This window comes from Maylandia zebra, linkage group LG3 (genome assembly GCF_041146795.1).
Source record: "Maylandia zebra isolate NMK-2024a linkage group LG3, Mzebra_GT3a, whole genome shotgun sequence".
NCBI lineage: Eukaryota > Metazoa > Chordata > Actinopteri > Cichliformes > Cichlidae > Maylandia > Maylandia zebra.
Window position 1 is genome coordinate 20,228,295 of NC_135169.1, and position 12,316 is coordinate 20,240,610.

At 42.5% G+C, this 12,316-nt stretch overlaps 1 protein-coding gene and 1 long non-coding RNA gene across 2 annotated transcripts; one reads left to right on the top strand and one right to left on the bottom strand.

The window, feature by feature from the left end:
• Positions 1-1,860: 1,860 nt before the first annotated feature.
• LOC143417030 (uncharacterized) lies at positions 1,861-2,278 on the bottom strand. The gene is made up of 2 exons (XR_013097254.1): positions 2,116-2,278; positions 1,861-2,032 (listed from the first exon to the last, which is right to left on the bottom strand). It is a non-coding gene; the product is annotated as an uncharacterized LOC143417030 (long non-coding RNA).
• Positions 2,279-10,801: 8,523 nt separating this feature from the next.
• LOC101464980 (toll-like receptor 13) lies at positions 10,802-12,265 on the top strand. The gene is made up of 3 exons (XM_004573929.3): positions 10,802-10,959; positions 11,251-11,368; positions 11,450-12,265. Exons 1-3 carry the CDS (start codon positions 10,848-10,850, stop codon positions 11,694-11,696), a joined length of 477 nt encoding a protein of 158 aa, XP_004573986.3. The 5' UTR covers positions 10,802-10,847; the 3' UTR covers positions 11,697-12,265.
• Positions 12,266-12,316: the final 51 nt, after the last annotated feature.

The window sequence follows — 12,316 nt, forward strand, 5'->3', positions numbered from 1 at the left end:
CCCTTACTTTACTCGTTACTTGAAAAAAGTAATCGGATTACAGTAACACGTTACAAGTTACAAGTTACTGCCCATCTCTGGTGTTGAGTTTGCGGCCCCCCTGTTTTGTCAGATTCATTAGGTTCAGCTGTGTTTTCCTCCTGTGTGCGGTTTCCCTCTGTGTGCATTTATAGCATGTCTCCTCTTACAGTGGGGCAAAACAGTATTTAGTCAGCCACCGATTGTGCAAGTTCCCCCACTTAAAATGATGACAGAGGTCAGTAATTTGCACCAGAGGTACACTTCAACTGTGAGAGACAGAATGTGAAAAAAAAATCCATGAATTCACATGGTAGGATTTGTAAAGAATTTATTCGTAAATTAGGGTGGAAAATAAGTATTTGGTCACCTCAAACAAGGAAAATCTCTGGCTCTCACAGACCTGTAACGTCTTCTGTAAGAAGCTTTTCTGTCCCCCACTCGTTACCTGTATGAATGGGACCTGTTTGAACTCATCATCTGTATAAAAGACACCTGTCCACAGCCTCAAACAGTCAGACTCCAAACTCCGCCATGGCCAAGACCAAAGAGCTTTCGAAGGACACCAGGAAAAGTATTGTAGACCTGCACCAGACTGGGAAGAGTGAATCTACAATAGGCAAGCAGCTTGGTGTGAAAAAATCAACTGTGGGAGCAATCATCAGAAAATGGAAGACATACAAGACCACTGATAATCTCCCTCGATCTGGGGCTCCACGCAAGATCTCATCCCGTGGGGTCAAAATGATCATGAGAACGGTGAGCAAAGATCCCAGAACCACACGGGGGGACCTGGTGAATGACCTGCAGAGAGCTGGGACCAAAGTAACAAAGGTCACCATCAGTAACACACTACAACGGCAGGGAACCAAATCCCGCAGTGCCAGACGTGTTCCGCTGCTGAAGCCAGTGCATGTCCAGGCCCGTCTGAAGTTTGCCAGAGAGCACATGGATGATACAGCAGAGGATTGGGAGAATGTCATGTGGTCAGATGAAACCAAAGTAGAACTTTTTGGTATAAACTCAACTCGTCGTGTTTGGAGGAAGAAGAATACTGAGTTGCATCCCAAGAACACCATACCTACTGTGAAGCATGGGGGTGGAAACATCATGCTATGGGGCTGTTTTTCTGCCAAGGGGACAGGACGACTGATCCGTGTTAAGGACAGAATGAATGGGGCCATGTATCGTGAGATTTTGAGCCAAAACCTGCTTCCATCAGTGAGAACTTTGAAGATGAAACGAGGCTGGGTCTTCCAACATGACAATGATCCAAAACACACCGCCCGGGCAACAAAGGAGTGGCTCCGTAAGAAGCATTTGAAAGTCCTGGAGTGGCCTAGCCAGTCTCCAGACCTCAACCCCATAGAAAATCTGTGGCGGGAGTTGAAAGTCCGTGTTGCTCGGCGACAGCCCCAAAACGTCACTGCTCTCGAGAAGATCTGCATGGAGGAATGGGCCAAAATACCAGCTACTGTGTGTGCAAACCTGGTAAAGACCTATAGTAAACGTTTGACCTCTGTTATTGCCAACAAAGGTTATGTTACAAAGTATTGAGTTGTATTTTTGTTAATGACCAAATACTTATTTTCCACCCTGATTTACGAATAAATTCTTTACAAATCCTACCATGTGGATTCATGGATTTTTTTTTTTTCACATTCTGTCTCACAGTTGAAGTGTACCTCTGGTGCAAATTACTGACCTGTCATCATTTTAGGTGGGGGAACTTTCACAATCGGTGGCTGACTAAATACTTTTTTGCCCCACTGTATGTGCGTTACTGTCACGGTTCGGCATGGCAAACCGTAGGTGTGGGGAAGGAGGACCCAGGCACGGTGCTCTGTGTATAAACAGTGCGTTTATTTACAGTGATGGAAACAATAACAGTAAATCCCCGTGCTCTCCCCTGACTCCCGTGTCGTGTCTTCCCAAAAAGTCTGTGCTCCGTGTTCTCCGCTCCCGTGTCTCAGCACCCCTCATGCTGGCTGCTGTCTGGCGCTCCACACTTCTCCTGGGGACACAATAGACGCAGCCGTCAGGACACATATAACCGCGGGCATACACACACTAACTCGGTTCAACTGGATGACTAACGTGGAGTCTCATGGAATGATCCCGCGTCGGTGGGAGCTCCAAGACTCTCCTAAGTAGCTCCCCCGACGAGCCCTGATCAGCGGCAGGTGTGTAGCTTCGGGTGTGGCCAGTCCCCTACCCGGGCAACACCCACCAGGCCTGAAGGCACCTGTAAACCAGTGTACACACACACACACACACACACACACACACACACACACTCACACTCACACTCACATCTACAAGCATGGAGAAGAGCAGCAGCAACACCAAAAATACATATAATATCACCAGTCCATGACTGCCCAGGGATCCTGGGTCGCTCAGACCCAGGACCCTGACAGTACCCCCCCTCTAAGGGTCGGCTCCCGACGACCCAAAACAAAAAAACAAACAAAAAGTACAGCACAACAAACCCAGGGCGGGTGGCGGGGGGTCCAGGACGGAGGGCCCCAAAACCTCACCGTTAAACAGCCACCACACAACAACAAAAGAAAAACCCAGTACAAAAGGCAAACCCCCGGTCCAGTGGCAGCAAACACAGTTCTGGCGGCCGACCCGCAGGACGGCAAAACAAGCGGGACCTGCGGTGGGTTAGGCAGTGGCGGAAAAACAGTTCAGGTGGCCTACCTCCAACCCCTTGGTGGAAACACAGCAGCTCCGGTGGCCCGTCCCGGGTCCGACGGTGGCGGCGGCGCTGCTCCCCAGGCGGCCTGCCCCGGGTCCGGCGGCGGCGGTGGCGCTGCTCCCCAGGCGGCCTGCCCCGGGTCTGACGGTGGCGGCGCTGCTCCGGTGAGCAACAGCGAGGTGTGGTACATGGCCGATGACGCGCTGGTCGCTGACGTGGACGTGCTGGACGTGGATGGCGTGGATGGCGTGGAGGGCGCGCCAGACGTGGAGGTCCCTCTGACTTGCTGACCTCCAGTTCTGGCTGAGCGGGTCCCTCCGGACCTCCGAGCTCCTCCGGAGGCAGCGCAGGCTCCACAGGCTCGCTGAGCTCCTCCCGCTCGCCGATCCCCGGCTCGCCGAGCTCCTCTGCTGGCAACGGTCGCTCCGGCTCATTGAGGTCCTCCAGCAGCGGCGCTGGCTCCTCAGCCGGTGGCTCGCTGAGCTGCTCCCGCTCCGGCTCGCTGTTTTTGCCTTTTCTGAGCCTACATTGAGTGTGAAAAACTGTAGTCACTCCGCTTCTTCCAAGCCTGGAGTTAAAATCACCAGGACTGTTAATTAAAAAACTGAGAATATTAAGGACTTCTGTTGATCTGCATCTGCTCACTCAGAGCAGAGAGCTAATTTGACAAAGACTGTTTTCAATGAGCCTGCTCCTCTGTCGATCTGTGTTTCTACTTGGCCTTTAGTGCAGCCTGCAGTTCTGTTACCTGGTCAGGTTGCAGCTCAACCTTCAGTTCAGTCATTAGCTCAGTCGCGTATTCGGCCACCATCATCAATTTCTTTGTGTTGGCCAGAGGACTCCACGCCTGCTGGTTTTTTGCTGCAAAACAAAAAACTGCCCTTTCGTGTTGGTGGAAAATGCATGTCGACCAATCAAAAATGATATGGTGACATGACATTTGGTTGTTTAGAAAGAGGGGGAAGCTCTAGGAGTGACAGCAAGATCCGGGCCATACCAATTTTGCTATGTGGGTAAATACAATGTGGTGTATAAACAAATTGTGATTGAAGAAGGTACACGCTTAGCCTAGGCCTGTTGTGTTGGTTAAGGGTTAAGCCTGTATGCTATGTGTCTTCCCTCAATCAAGCGCCTAATGAGTTTTGTGGTTTCTGGTGTGGAAGGGTGTGCTGTGTTTTTAGATAATATAGTGGTATTTATCGCAACACCTGGCAAGATCATCTTAAGTCCATCTGTGCTTTCCTTGATTGCATAACTTTGGAAAATCTTACAGCGAACCTTGCCAAGTGTGAGTTTGCTAGGGCCACTTTGACTTACTTGGGTAAGGTGGCTGGACAGGGCCAGGTACATCCAGTAAGAGCTAAAGTGGAAGCTACTGATCACTTCAATTCTCCCACGACTGAGAAAGAACTTCCACACTTTCTTGGAATGGTGGGTTATTATTGTGGGTTTTGTGAGAATGTCTCTGCAGTGGTTGCTCCTCTAACTAACTCCTTAAACCCCAAGGTTATGTTCCAGTGGTCAGATCATTATCAGACAATCTTTGAGGATGTCAAGGCTATCCTTGCCTCTGCTCCAGGGCTTGAGAGACCCCATCTCAGAGATTCTTTCAAGCTGAAGGTAGACGCTAGCAAAGTGGATGCTGGGGCAGTATTGTTGCATCAGGATGGAGCAGGTATTGATCTACTTCTCCCACAAGTTTTATTCCTTGGTGAGGGATGTTGGTGAGTAGCAGAGTTGGTGTAAATAGGAACTGAATTTTCACTGGTGCACTGATAAGCACATTTGAACTTCATGTGACTCATGGGTAGCGCTGTCAATTGTTCTCATTTCACCCCTGACTTGCTGACATTTCTGTTTCCACCTTTTGTAAATAAATTTTAATAAATAATCATATCTTTATATTGTTCATATCTTCGTTGTGTAAACTCCTTTTTGTTGCAAGCAAGAGTCAGGTGATGCAACAGAGATTGTGTTTTGGACAAAAACAGTGAAGATTACACAATGAAAGAAGTCTTTATCTAAAAAATTTTTAATTAAACAGCCTACACAAAACATCAGCATCATAATAGAAACAGGAAATGATACGATACAGCAGTGAGAGCTAAAACCTTTTCTGATTTAGCAGTCCAACTTCCCCATTATGTGTCAGACGGGAAAAAAAAAAAACAATTTCCACTGTTGTCTTCCTCAGATTAATAGCACTTGAAGCGCATCCACTCTGAGTTCAGGCCATTTTCATGTCTCAAGGAAAAACTTATGAAAGAGGTAAGACTCTGTTTATAAACCCTAACAATATTATTTGCGTTTACTGGAGAGAAAAAATATGACACAAATGTGGTCACATTAAATCAAAAAATCTGTTATTTTGCTTTAAAGCTGTTGAGATGTAGCTGACATTAAAACACACACTTAAAAAAATCTCAGGATTAAAATCAATATCAGTTAAGCAGTATCAAGGTTTTTCTCAGAACTAGCTTTTGTAATGATAGAAACCTAGCACACTTAACTGTCTTATATTTATTTTTATTATCTATGTTGCATTTATATGTTGTTTGCTCTTTGGTTTTTTTGAGAGTAATATTGATGTCAATGGCCAAGAAAATGCTTTTTTTTATAAGAAAGCTATAGATGATTGGTTTTGAAAATACAAATCAAATTTTGTACAATTCAAGGAAAAAAAATTTTGTGCTACTTAGATGAAACCCTCGAGCTGGCTGAGCCAGTGTCCATTAGATAATCCAGCCCATACTGTCACCAAAGCAAGTAGCTCCATTTTGTAATGGTTAACTCATTTCCCTTTCAAGTCAAGTTATAATGCGGTTGACTCATAATGATGTTCTTAGGCCCAGATAGATGCTGTGTCAGGAAGAACATGTGATGCAAAATCTGTGCCAAATCAAACATACCGATTCTCCCACAGCGAATCATCTCAGAGATTTACCCTTTGAATTTGATTCGATTCAGTTTTATTTATATGCTGTCAAATTACAACAAAGACCAAGACAATAATACATAATACTACCCCAACTTTCAGACAAGCCCTGAACAGCAAGCACTTTGGTGACAGTGGGAAGGAAAAAAACTCCCTTTTAACAGGAAGAAATGTTGAATGCTTATAAATCTCAATTTTTACTAATTTTTGTTTTTTCTTTAAAGTTGTAGGAATATGCTGACCTAGTTTTGTTATGTAAATTTGTAATTAATTTTTGGAACAGTTTTTGGAAAGTGATTGGTTTATTAGCATATGGACCCTCGCATTAATCAAGGGATTAAGAGCACCCTGGAGGGGTGTGGTAAAGAGGTTTTTTGTTTGCCAAGTGTCAGATGGGACGACGGGGGGGTTTAAAAAAAATTTGACCACTTTTTGAAGTTGTGAAAGCAAATTAAGTTAACTTTCATTTAATTTTAAGTTGTAAGAAGTTATTTGGTTGATTTTTGTTTCGAATTTTCCACAAAATAAACGCCATATAATTTTAAACAATGAAGTCAGAATTGCATTCTAAAACAAACCTTCCGTTGCCACCCATGGCCTTTTCTTGGACTTTTTTGGTGTTTGGAGCATAAAAGGCCATGACAACCTGTTCAGGGTCTACCCCGCGTTTTACCCTATGATAGCTAGGACAAGATCCAGCACCCCCTGTGATGATGATAAAGACAACCAGAGGAGACTGGGTGGAAGGATGGATGGATTGACCTTTCTGCAATTTTGAAATCTGTCTAACTTCCCTCTGTGCTGCCTTGATGTTGTCATCTAGTCTTGCTGTTCTTTGTGATTGTTATTAGTCAAGCATATCAGGGATCACTGTAGCTGTGGCATAGACCAGCTAGTTGGTTTCACTAACGGTAATGCTGCATTCACATCTGCTAGTAGACATTTACAGGGTAATTCACGTAATCTTGGTAATAAGCACAGAGGGTCCAGGTTTAGCCAACTTAGCCATGATCTTCTCTTTCAGGTCAACTGCTCTCACATTCAACATACCAGTTGTTTATGGGGCTTGCCAGCTGATCTTGAAGGGTGGAGATAATTATATCTCACTCCTGATTTTAAATCCTGGCTCCACCTTGCCATAGCATTTGTGTTCTACTTCTTCCTTCTCCAGCTGTGATAGCAGTTACTTGCGTATCACTGAGCTACTAGTTGTTTTGATGTTAGTCTAGGTGGGTTTCAATTTGTATCCTCTTCATGTAACCTTCTGGATTAGATGAAGCTTTCACTGAAGTTAAATGTATAGTAGGATTCCAGCAGTTCACTATTCTGATTTGTTGTTCCAGTGAAACCTCTGAGACATACCGATTAGAGGTGTGTCTCAGAGGTTTACTGGAACAACAAATCAAAATCACGAATTTTTCATCACTAGTTGCAGCAAATCTCACGTTGTTTTATTCTGTGCTAAAATGATGACATGGTAATGTAATCAGACTAACACCTTCAATTTTATTTTTTATCCTGCCCAACTCAGGTATATTGAACAACAGAATACCCCCATCTCTAAGTGGAAACAGTACTGCTTCCCAAGATCAACATGCTAGCTACAGGAGTTTGGCCTCTGCTGCTTTTCTCACTTCTTTTGTGTTTCTTTCATTGTGAACATTTACTTGCTTTTTCACTGAAAAACTGCACAATTATCTATACAGAAAAATCTAATGTGTTAGTCACTTGCACAGAGCGTTACCTCACTGCTATTCCAGATGACATTCCCAAAAATGCAGTATTGCTAAATCTCAAGTCAAACTACATTTCAAATATTACCAGGATGAATTTGGAAGGTTTATTCAAGCTTGAAGTTCTAAATTTGGAAAAAAATTGGATTTCACAAATTGATGGTGAAGCTTTTGCAGACTTGGTAGAGTTAAAGGTTCTCATCTTGAGTATAAATAGGCTCGCAACACTGACAGAAAACATGTTTCAGGGTCTTTCCAAGTTAGAGACACTGTCTCTGGACTGGAACCAGATCTCATTTATCTCCCCTGTGGCCTGTCAGCCCCTGGTCAGCGTACACTCAGTAGATTTGAGCTATAACCTTCTGCATCAAATTTCAGATATTGATCACATTATTAGACTCCCAACTTTACAACATTTGTTTGTATGTTACAACAACTTTACTTCTTTTCAGTCAAATGACCTCCATGTAAATACCTCAAACCTACTCACCCTGTGTTTGGATTCAGTGAAAAAGTTCAGCATTACAAGAGACATTTTTCCTCATCTGCAGTCTCTGGACTTGCGAGGCTGGAACGGGGACATCGAGTGGGAAGTGTCAAACAAGACTTTTTTAAAGAGCCTGACGAGACTGCAAATGAGTGAAACTTCTCTTAGCTTTGAAGTGTACAGAGCGATTCTGCAGACTGCTTACTCTCTTCAAGAGCTTCAGATGGATAACATACAAAAGTGGATAGATGATGATTTCATAGACGTGGCCTGCAAAATTCCTTCTCTTAGAACTCTGAATGTAAGCAGTAGTGAGATTTACACCTTAAAGGAGCACATGCTACAGTCTTGTTCTCACCTAACTAACCTCAACTTATCATTTAACAATATAAAAAGCATGGCTGATAATGCACTCCAGTCAATGACACAGCTCAGGAGCCTGATATTACAAAATAATGAACTGTCCGAACTGCCAGTGGCCGTCCAAGGACTCACCACATTGGAAGTCTATGACCTTAGCATCAATGACATCAGTGAACTTTACTGTCCTTACTTCTGGAATTTAACAAGCCTAACAATACTCGATCTGAGCCACAATCATATATCCTATATTTCTGAGTGTGTTTTTGAAAATTTAAACAATTTGAAAATCCTAAATCTTGAAAACAATAAGATTTCATCATTCGATTATTCTTTTAAATTTAAATTACAGACACTGGAGTGTTTGTATTTGAAAAACAATGAGCTTATAAATCTCTTTCAAGGAGTCTTCAGTAATCTGTCTTCCCTTCGTTATTTGAATTTAGATGTACGCATGTGTAACAATGTTGAGGAAGGAGGGTTAAAGGGACTCTATAACCTCCAGTTCCTTCTTATGCAAGGTGATATTTATTTTTATGAGCATTTCAGTGGGCTGCCAAACTTAAGCACTCTGATCTTAAATGTTGTCTCTAGCCTGCCACATAACAGCTCCAAACAAAGCGATAACCCTTTCTCAAATTTACCGAAACTGAAGAAGCTTCATATCAAGGTTCATAGAGGATATTACGATATTTCAAAAGATGTTCTCAGTGGTCTGACTTCTTTAGAGTACTTAATAACAGAGGCATACTTCATGGGATCTTTGCATCCAGACACATTTAAACACACACCGCAACTGAAACATCTGAGGATATCTTACAGCGAGCTTTCAGTTTTAACATCTGACGTGTTCTTGCCAATTCCAAACCTGATAACACTCGACCTCTCCAACAATAAACTCAGGTCTTTGGATTTTCTAGCAGAGGCCAAACTGTCGGCACTCAGATGGCTCGATGTCAGCAACAATGAATTGTTCGTAATCAGTGAAACAGTTATCCAATCCCTTTTAACCATGAAATATCTGGATCTGTCTGCTAACCTTTTAACATGTGAATGTTCTAATTACGGTCTTATCCAGTGGATTCAAGGCAGCAAACAGACACAGGTTGTTAATGCACATCAGTACACTTGCTCATTTCCTGTCAGCCAACGGGGAAACAAATTCCTTGACTTTGGTTTTGACTCCTGTTGGATAGATGCTGCATTGCTCTGCTTCCTTTTTAGCTCTAGTCTAGTTGTGCTTACTCTCCTTGCATCCTTCATCTATCACTTCCTGAGGTCACACCTCACCTATACCTACTACCTCTTCCTGGCCTTTCTCTATGATAATAAGAGGAGGAAGAAAGGTATTCCTCACAGCTACGATGCCTTTGTCTCCTACAACGTTCATGATGAAGCTTGGGTCTGTGGAGAGTTGCTTCCAGAGCTGGAGGGTCAACAGGGCTGGAAACTCTGTCTGCACCACAGAGACTTTGAACCAGGTATAGATGCTTTTCATTAGCCTCTGTTCTACTTTTAGCTCAATATTTAATGAAGCTAGCACACAAACTCTGTGTCTTCTTTCCTATAAATACAATTGTTTCTTTTTGTTCCGCTTTTCAGTGGTACCGAAAAAGATCAAGTTTTAACACCACAGTATCTTTTCTTTCTCTTTGACAGCACTGCAAAAATATAAACAGCGTCTACAGTGTCAAAACAAAAATAGCAATGACATGTGACTCACAAACTGCAGTTTGAATGCTAGATCTAAAAGACTGACCATTTAGAGAAACGCTACAAACTGATCTTTAAACCTCAAAAAGTAGTATATAGATGTGCTACTCAACTGTCAAAGCATCCTACATCTGGGAAAATGAAAGGTTTACTCTGGAAGAACTTTTTTTTTTTTGCTGAAACCATGAACAAGCCCCTAGAAGGCCATGTGTACCCAAAGCTTTAATTAAATTGAAAACATCTAAGTTTCTTCCATATTTAAAATCTGAAAACATGAAATTACTTTCATTGATTTTTTTACTGCATTGAAAAGAGAAAAGCACCAAAGATGTATTTTGCACTTACAGGCCTGTAAGAAATTCTTCACTAAATTAGATTTCGGCAAACGTAAAAGTTGAATACTGTAGAATCTTTTAGCAGCTGCCATTAGTAAATTGGGCACTTTTAGACAGACTTTAAAAATGTTTAGCCAGAGACAATCATCCATCTCCACTGTTCTCCACTGAGCTTGTCAACTGTTCCAATCCAACACAAATATATGTAGCTGCCCAATTAACAAAGTATAGACTTAAGAATTTCACAAAAGAAAATTATAGATTCTCATTAGCTGGAATTTGATTCAGCATCAGTGTACGTGTCAGGGTTTCTGGGTCGTTGACCCAGTATTTTCAGTTCATGTTCACTGTTTATCCTCTGTACGTTCCACTTCCTGTTTTGTGTTACGTTACTCTGTGTGCATTATGCTCTAGTTCTTATTCCATGCATCGTTAGTTCAATTGTGTTCAGCTGCTCACTCACCTGTCACCTATCAGTCATTGTTCAGCCAGTGTATTTAAGTCCTCAGTTCTCTCCTGGTCGGCGTCGCGTCATTGATGTTGTCACTGCTGTCTATGCCCCATGTTTGCCTTCCAAGTTCAGATCAGTCAGCCGTTCAGTCAGTTATTCAGTCAGTCAGCCATCTCCTGTTTTCGTCATTCGTCCCTCACAATAAACACCCTGAATCGTCACCGTGAGTCCTGCGTTTGAGTCCTTTTCTCCACATCCACTCAGCAACCCCTGACAGTACGCCTCAGTGACTTAAAAAATAGTTTTTTGCTTACTCACCATTGCTAAAAAAAAAAAAAAAAAAAAAAAAAAGTACAACCAAGGTTGGAGTGAATGGAATTTAAGCCCCACTATTCTCAGAAGTGAGAATACCTTTGAAATCTTTTAACTTGTACAAAGCTAAATTTTATGTAACTTGTGTCATTTTAGAACACAATGCTGACATGTTTGATGTGTCAGATTTTTGTTTTTACAGGTAAGCCCATCGTCGAAAACATTACAGAGGCTATCTATTGTAGCAGAAAGACTATCTGTGTGATCAGCCAGCATTACCTGCAAAGTGAGTGGTGCTCCAAAGAAATCCAGATGGCCAGGTATGGTTACCAACTCTTTGTTCTTACATGTAAGGATGTCACCAGTTTCTACATTGATTAATCTGCGTGTGGTGTCTTTAGCTTCCGTCTCTTCAATGAGCACAAGGATGTGATGATCATGGTGTTTCTGGAGGACATACCAGCCAAGCAGCTGTCTCCATACTTCCAAATTAGGAGTCTGGTGAAGAAGCGTAGCTACCTGAGTTGGCCACAGGCTGTTCAGCACACTGGAGTCTTCTGGCAGAAAATACAACAAGCTCTCAAGAGAGAAGAAAACCCTGCTGAGCACAGGTGCCTCCTCACTGGCTACCAGAGAGTCATCCAGTGAGATTTAACCCAGGTGGAAAAATCACAGATTGTATATATATATTGTGTATATTTAAACAGAGCGGTCACGCTAATGCAGGAGTGGCTAAAATGCATTACTTCTAATGCCCAGCAGGGGGAAACTCCTCTGGCTTCAATAAGGTTGCTTGTCGAAGTGTATGGGTAAACATGGTAGCTTCTGGATCAGAGAGGTGAAGCTTCTGCAGAAGTGGATAAACTTGCAGTACTTCTAATGCCCAGCAGGGCTCCTGTGGTTTCAATAAGGTTGCTTGTAGGTGTCTAGTGGCAAACAGCCCTATGGTGCCTTGACCTGTGACCTCAGCAACACTTTGTTGTCTGGTGGACTTTCCTGGAGTTTATGGACTCAGTCAAAAGTGTCAAGTCTTATTTCATGTTGTCTGTTTTATAAATGTAGAACTCAATGTAACAAGAACTATATGTGCATTTTTATTAACACATGTACACAATTGTAACATATTAACGTGTTTGTTGTGCTCATCCTGTCAGGAGTAAATATACTAAATGACATTTCTTGCCATAAAAGTGTGAATAAACTTTTTTCATAGTTGATGTGCTTAGAAATGAAATGCTATTATAATCTGATATAACAAAATAATAATG

Coding starts and splice junctions, on each gene's coding strand:
- LOC101464980 (XM_004573929.3), top strand. CDS start 10,848: ATGTTTGCCTTCCAAGTTCAGATCAGTCAGCCGTTCAGTCAGTTATTC. Junction 10,960..11,250: donor AAACACCCTGAATCGTCACC/GTGAGTCCTGCG, acceptor TTGTTTTTACAG/GTAAGCCCATCGTCGAAAAC. Junction 11,369..11,449: donor AAAGAAATCCAGATGGCCAG/GTATGGTTACCA, acceptor TGGTGTCTTTAG/CTTCCGTCTCTTCAATGAGC.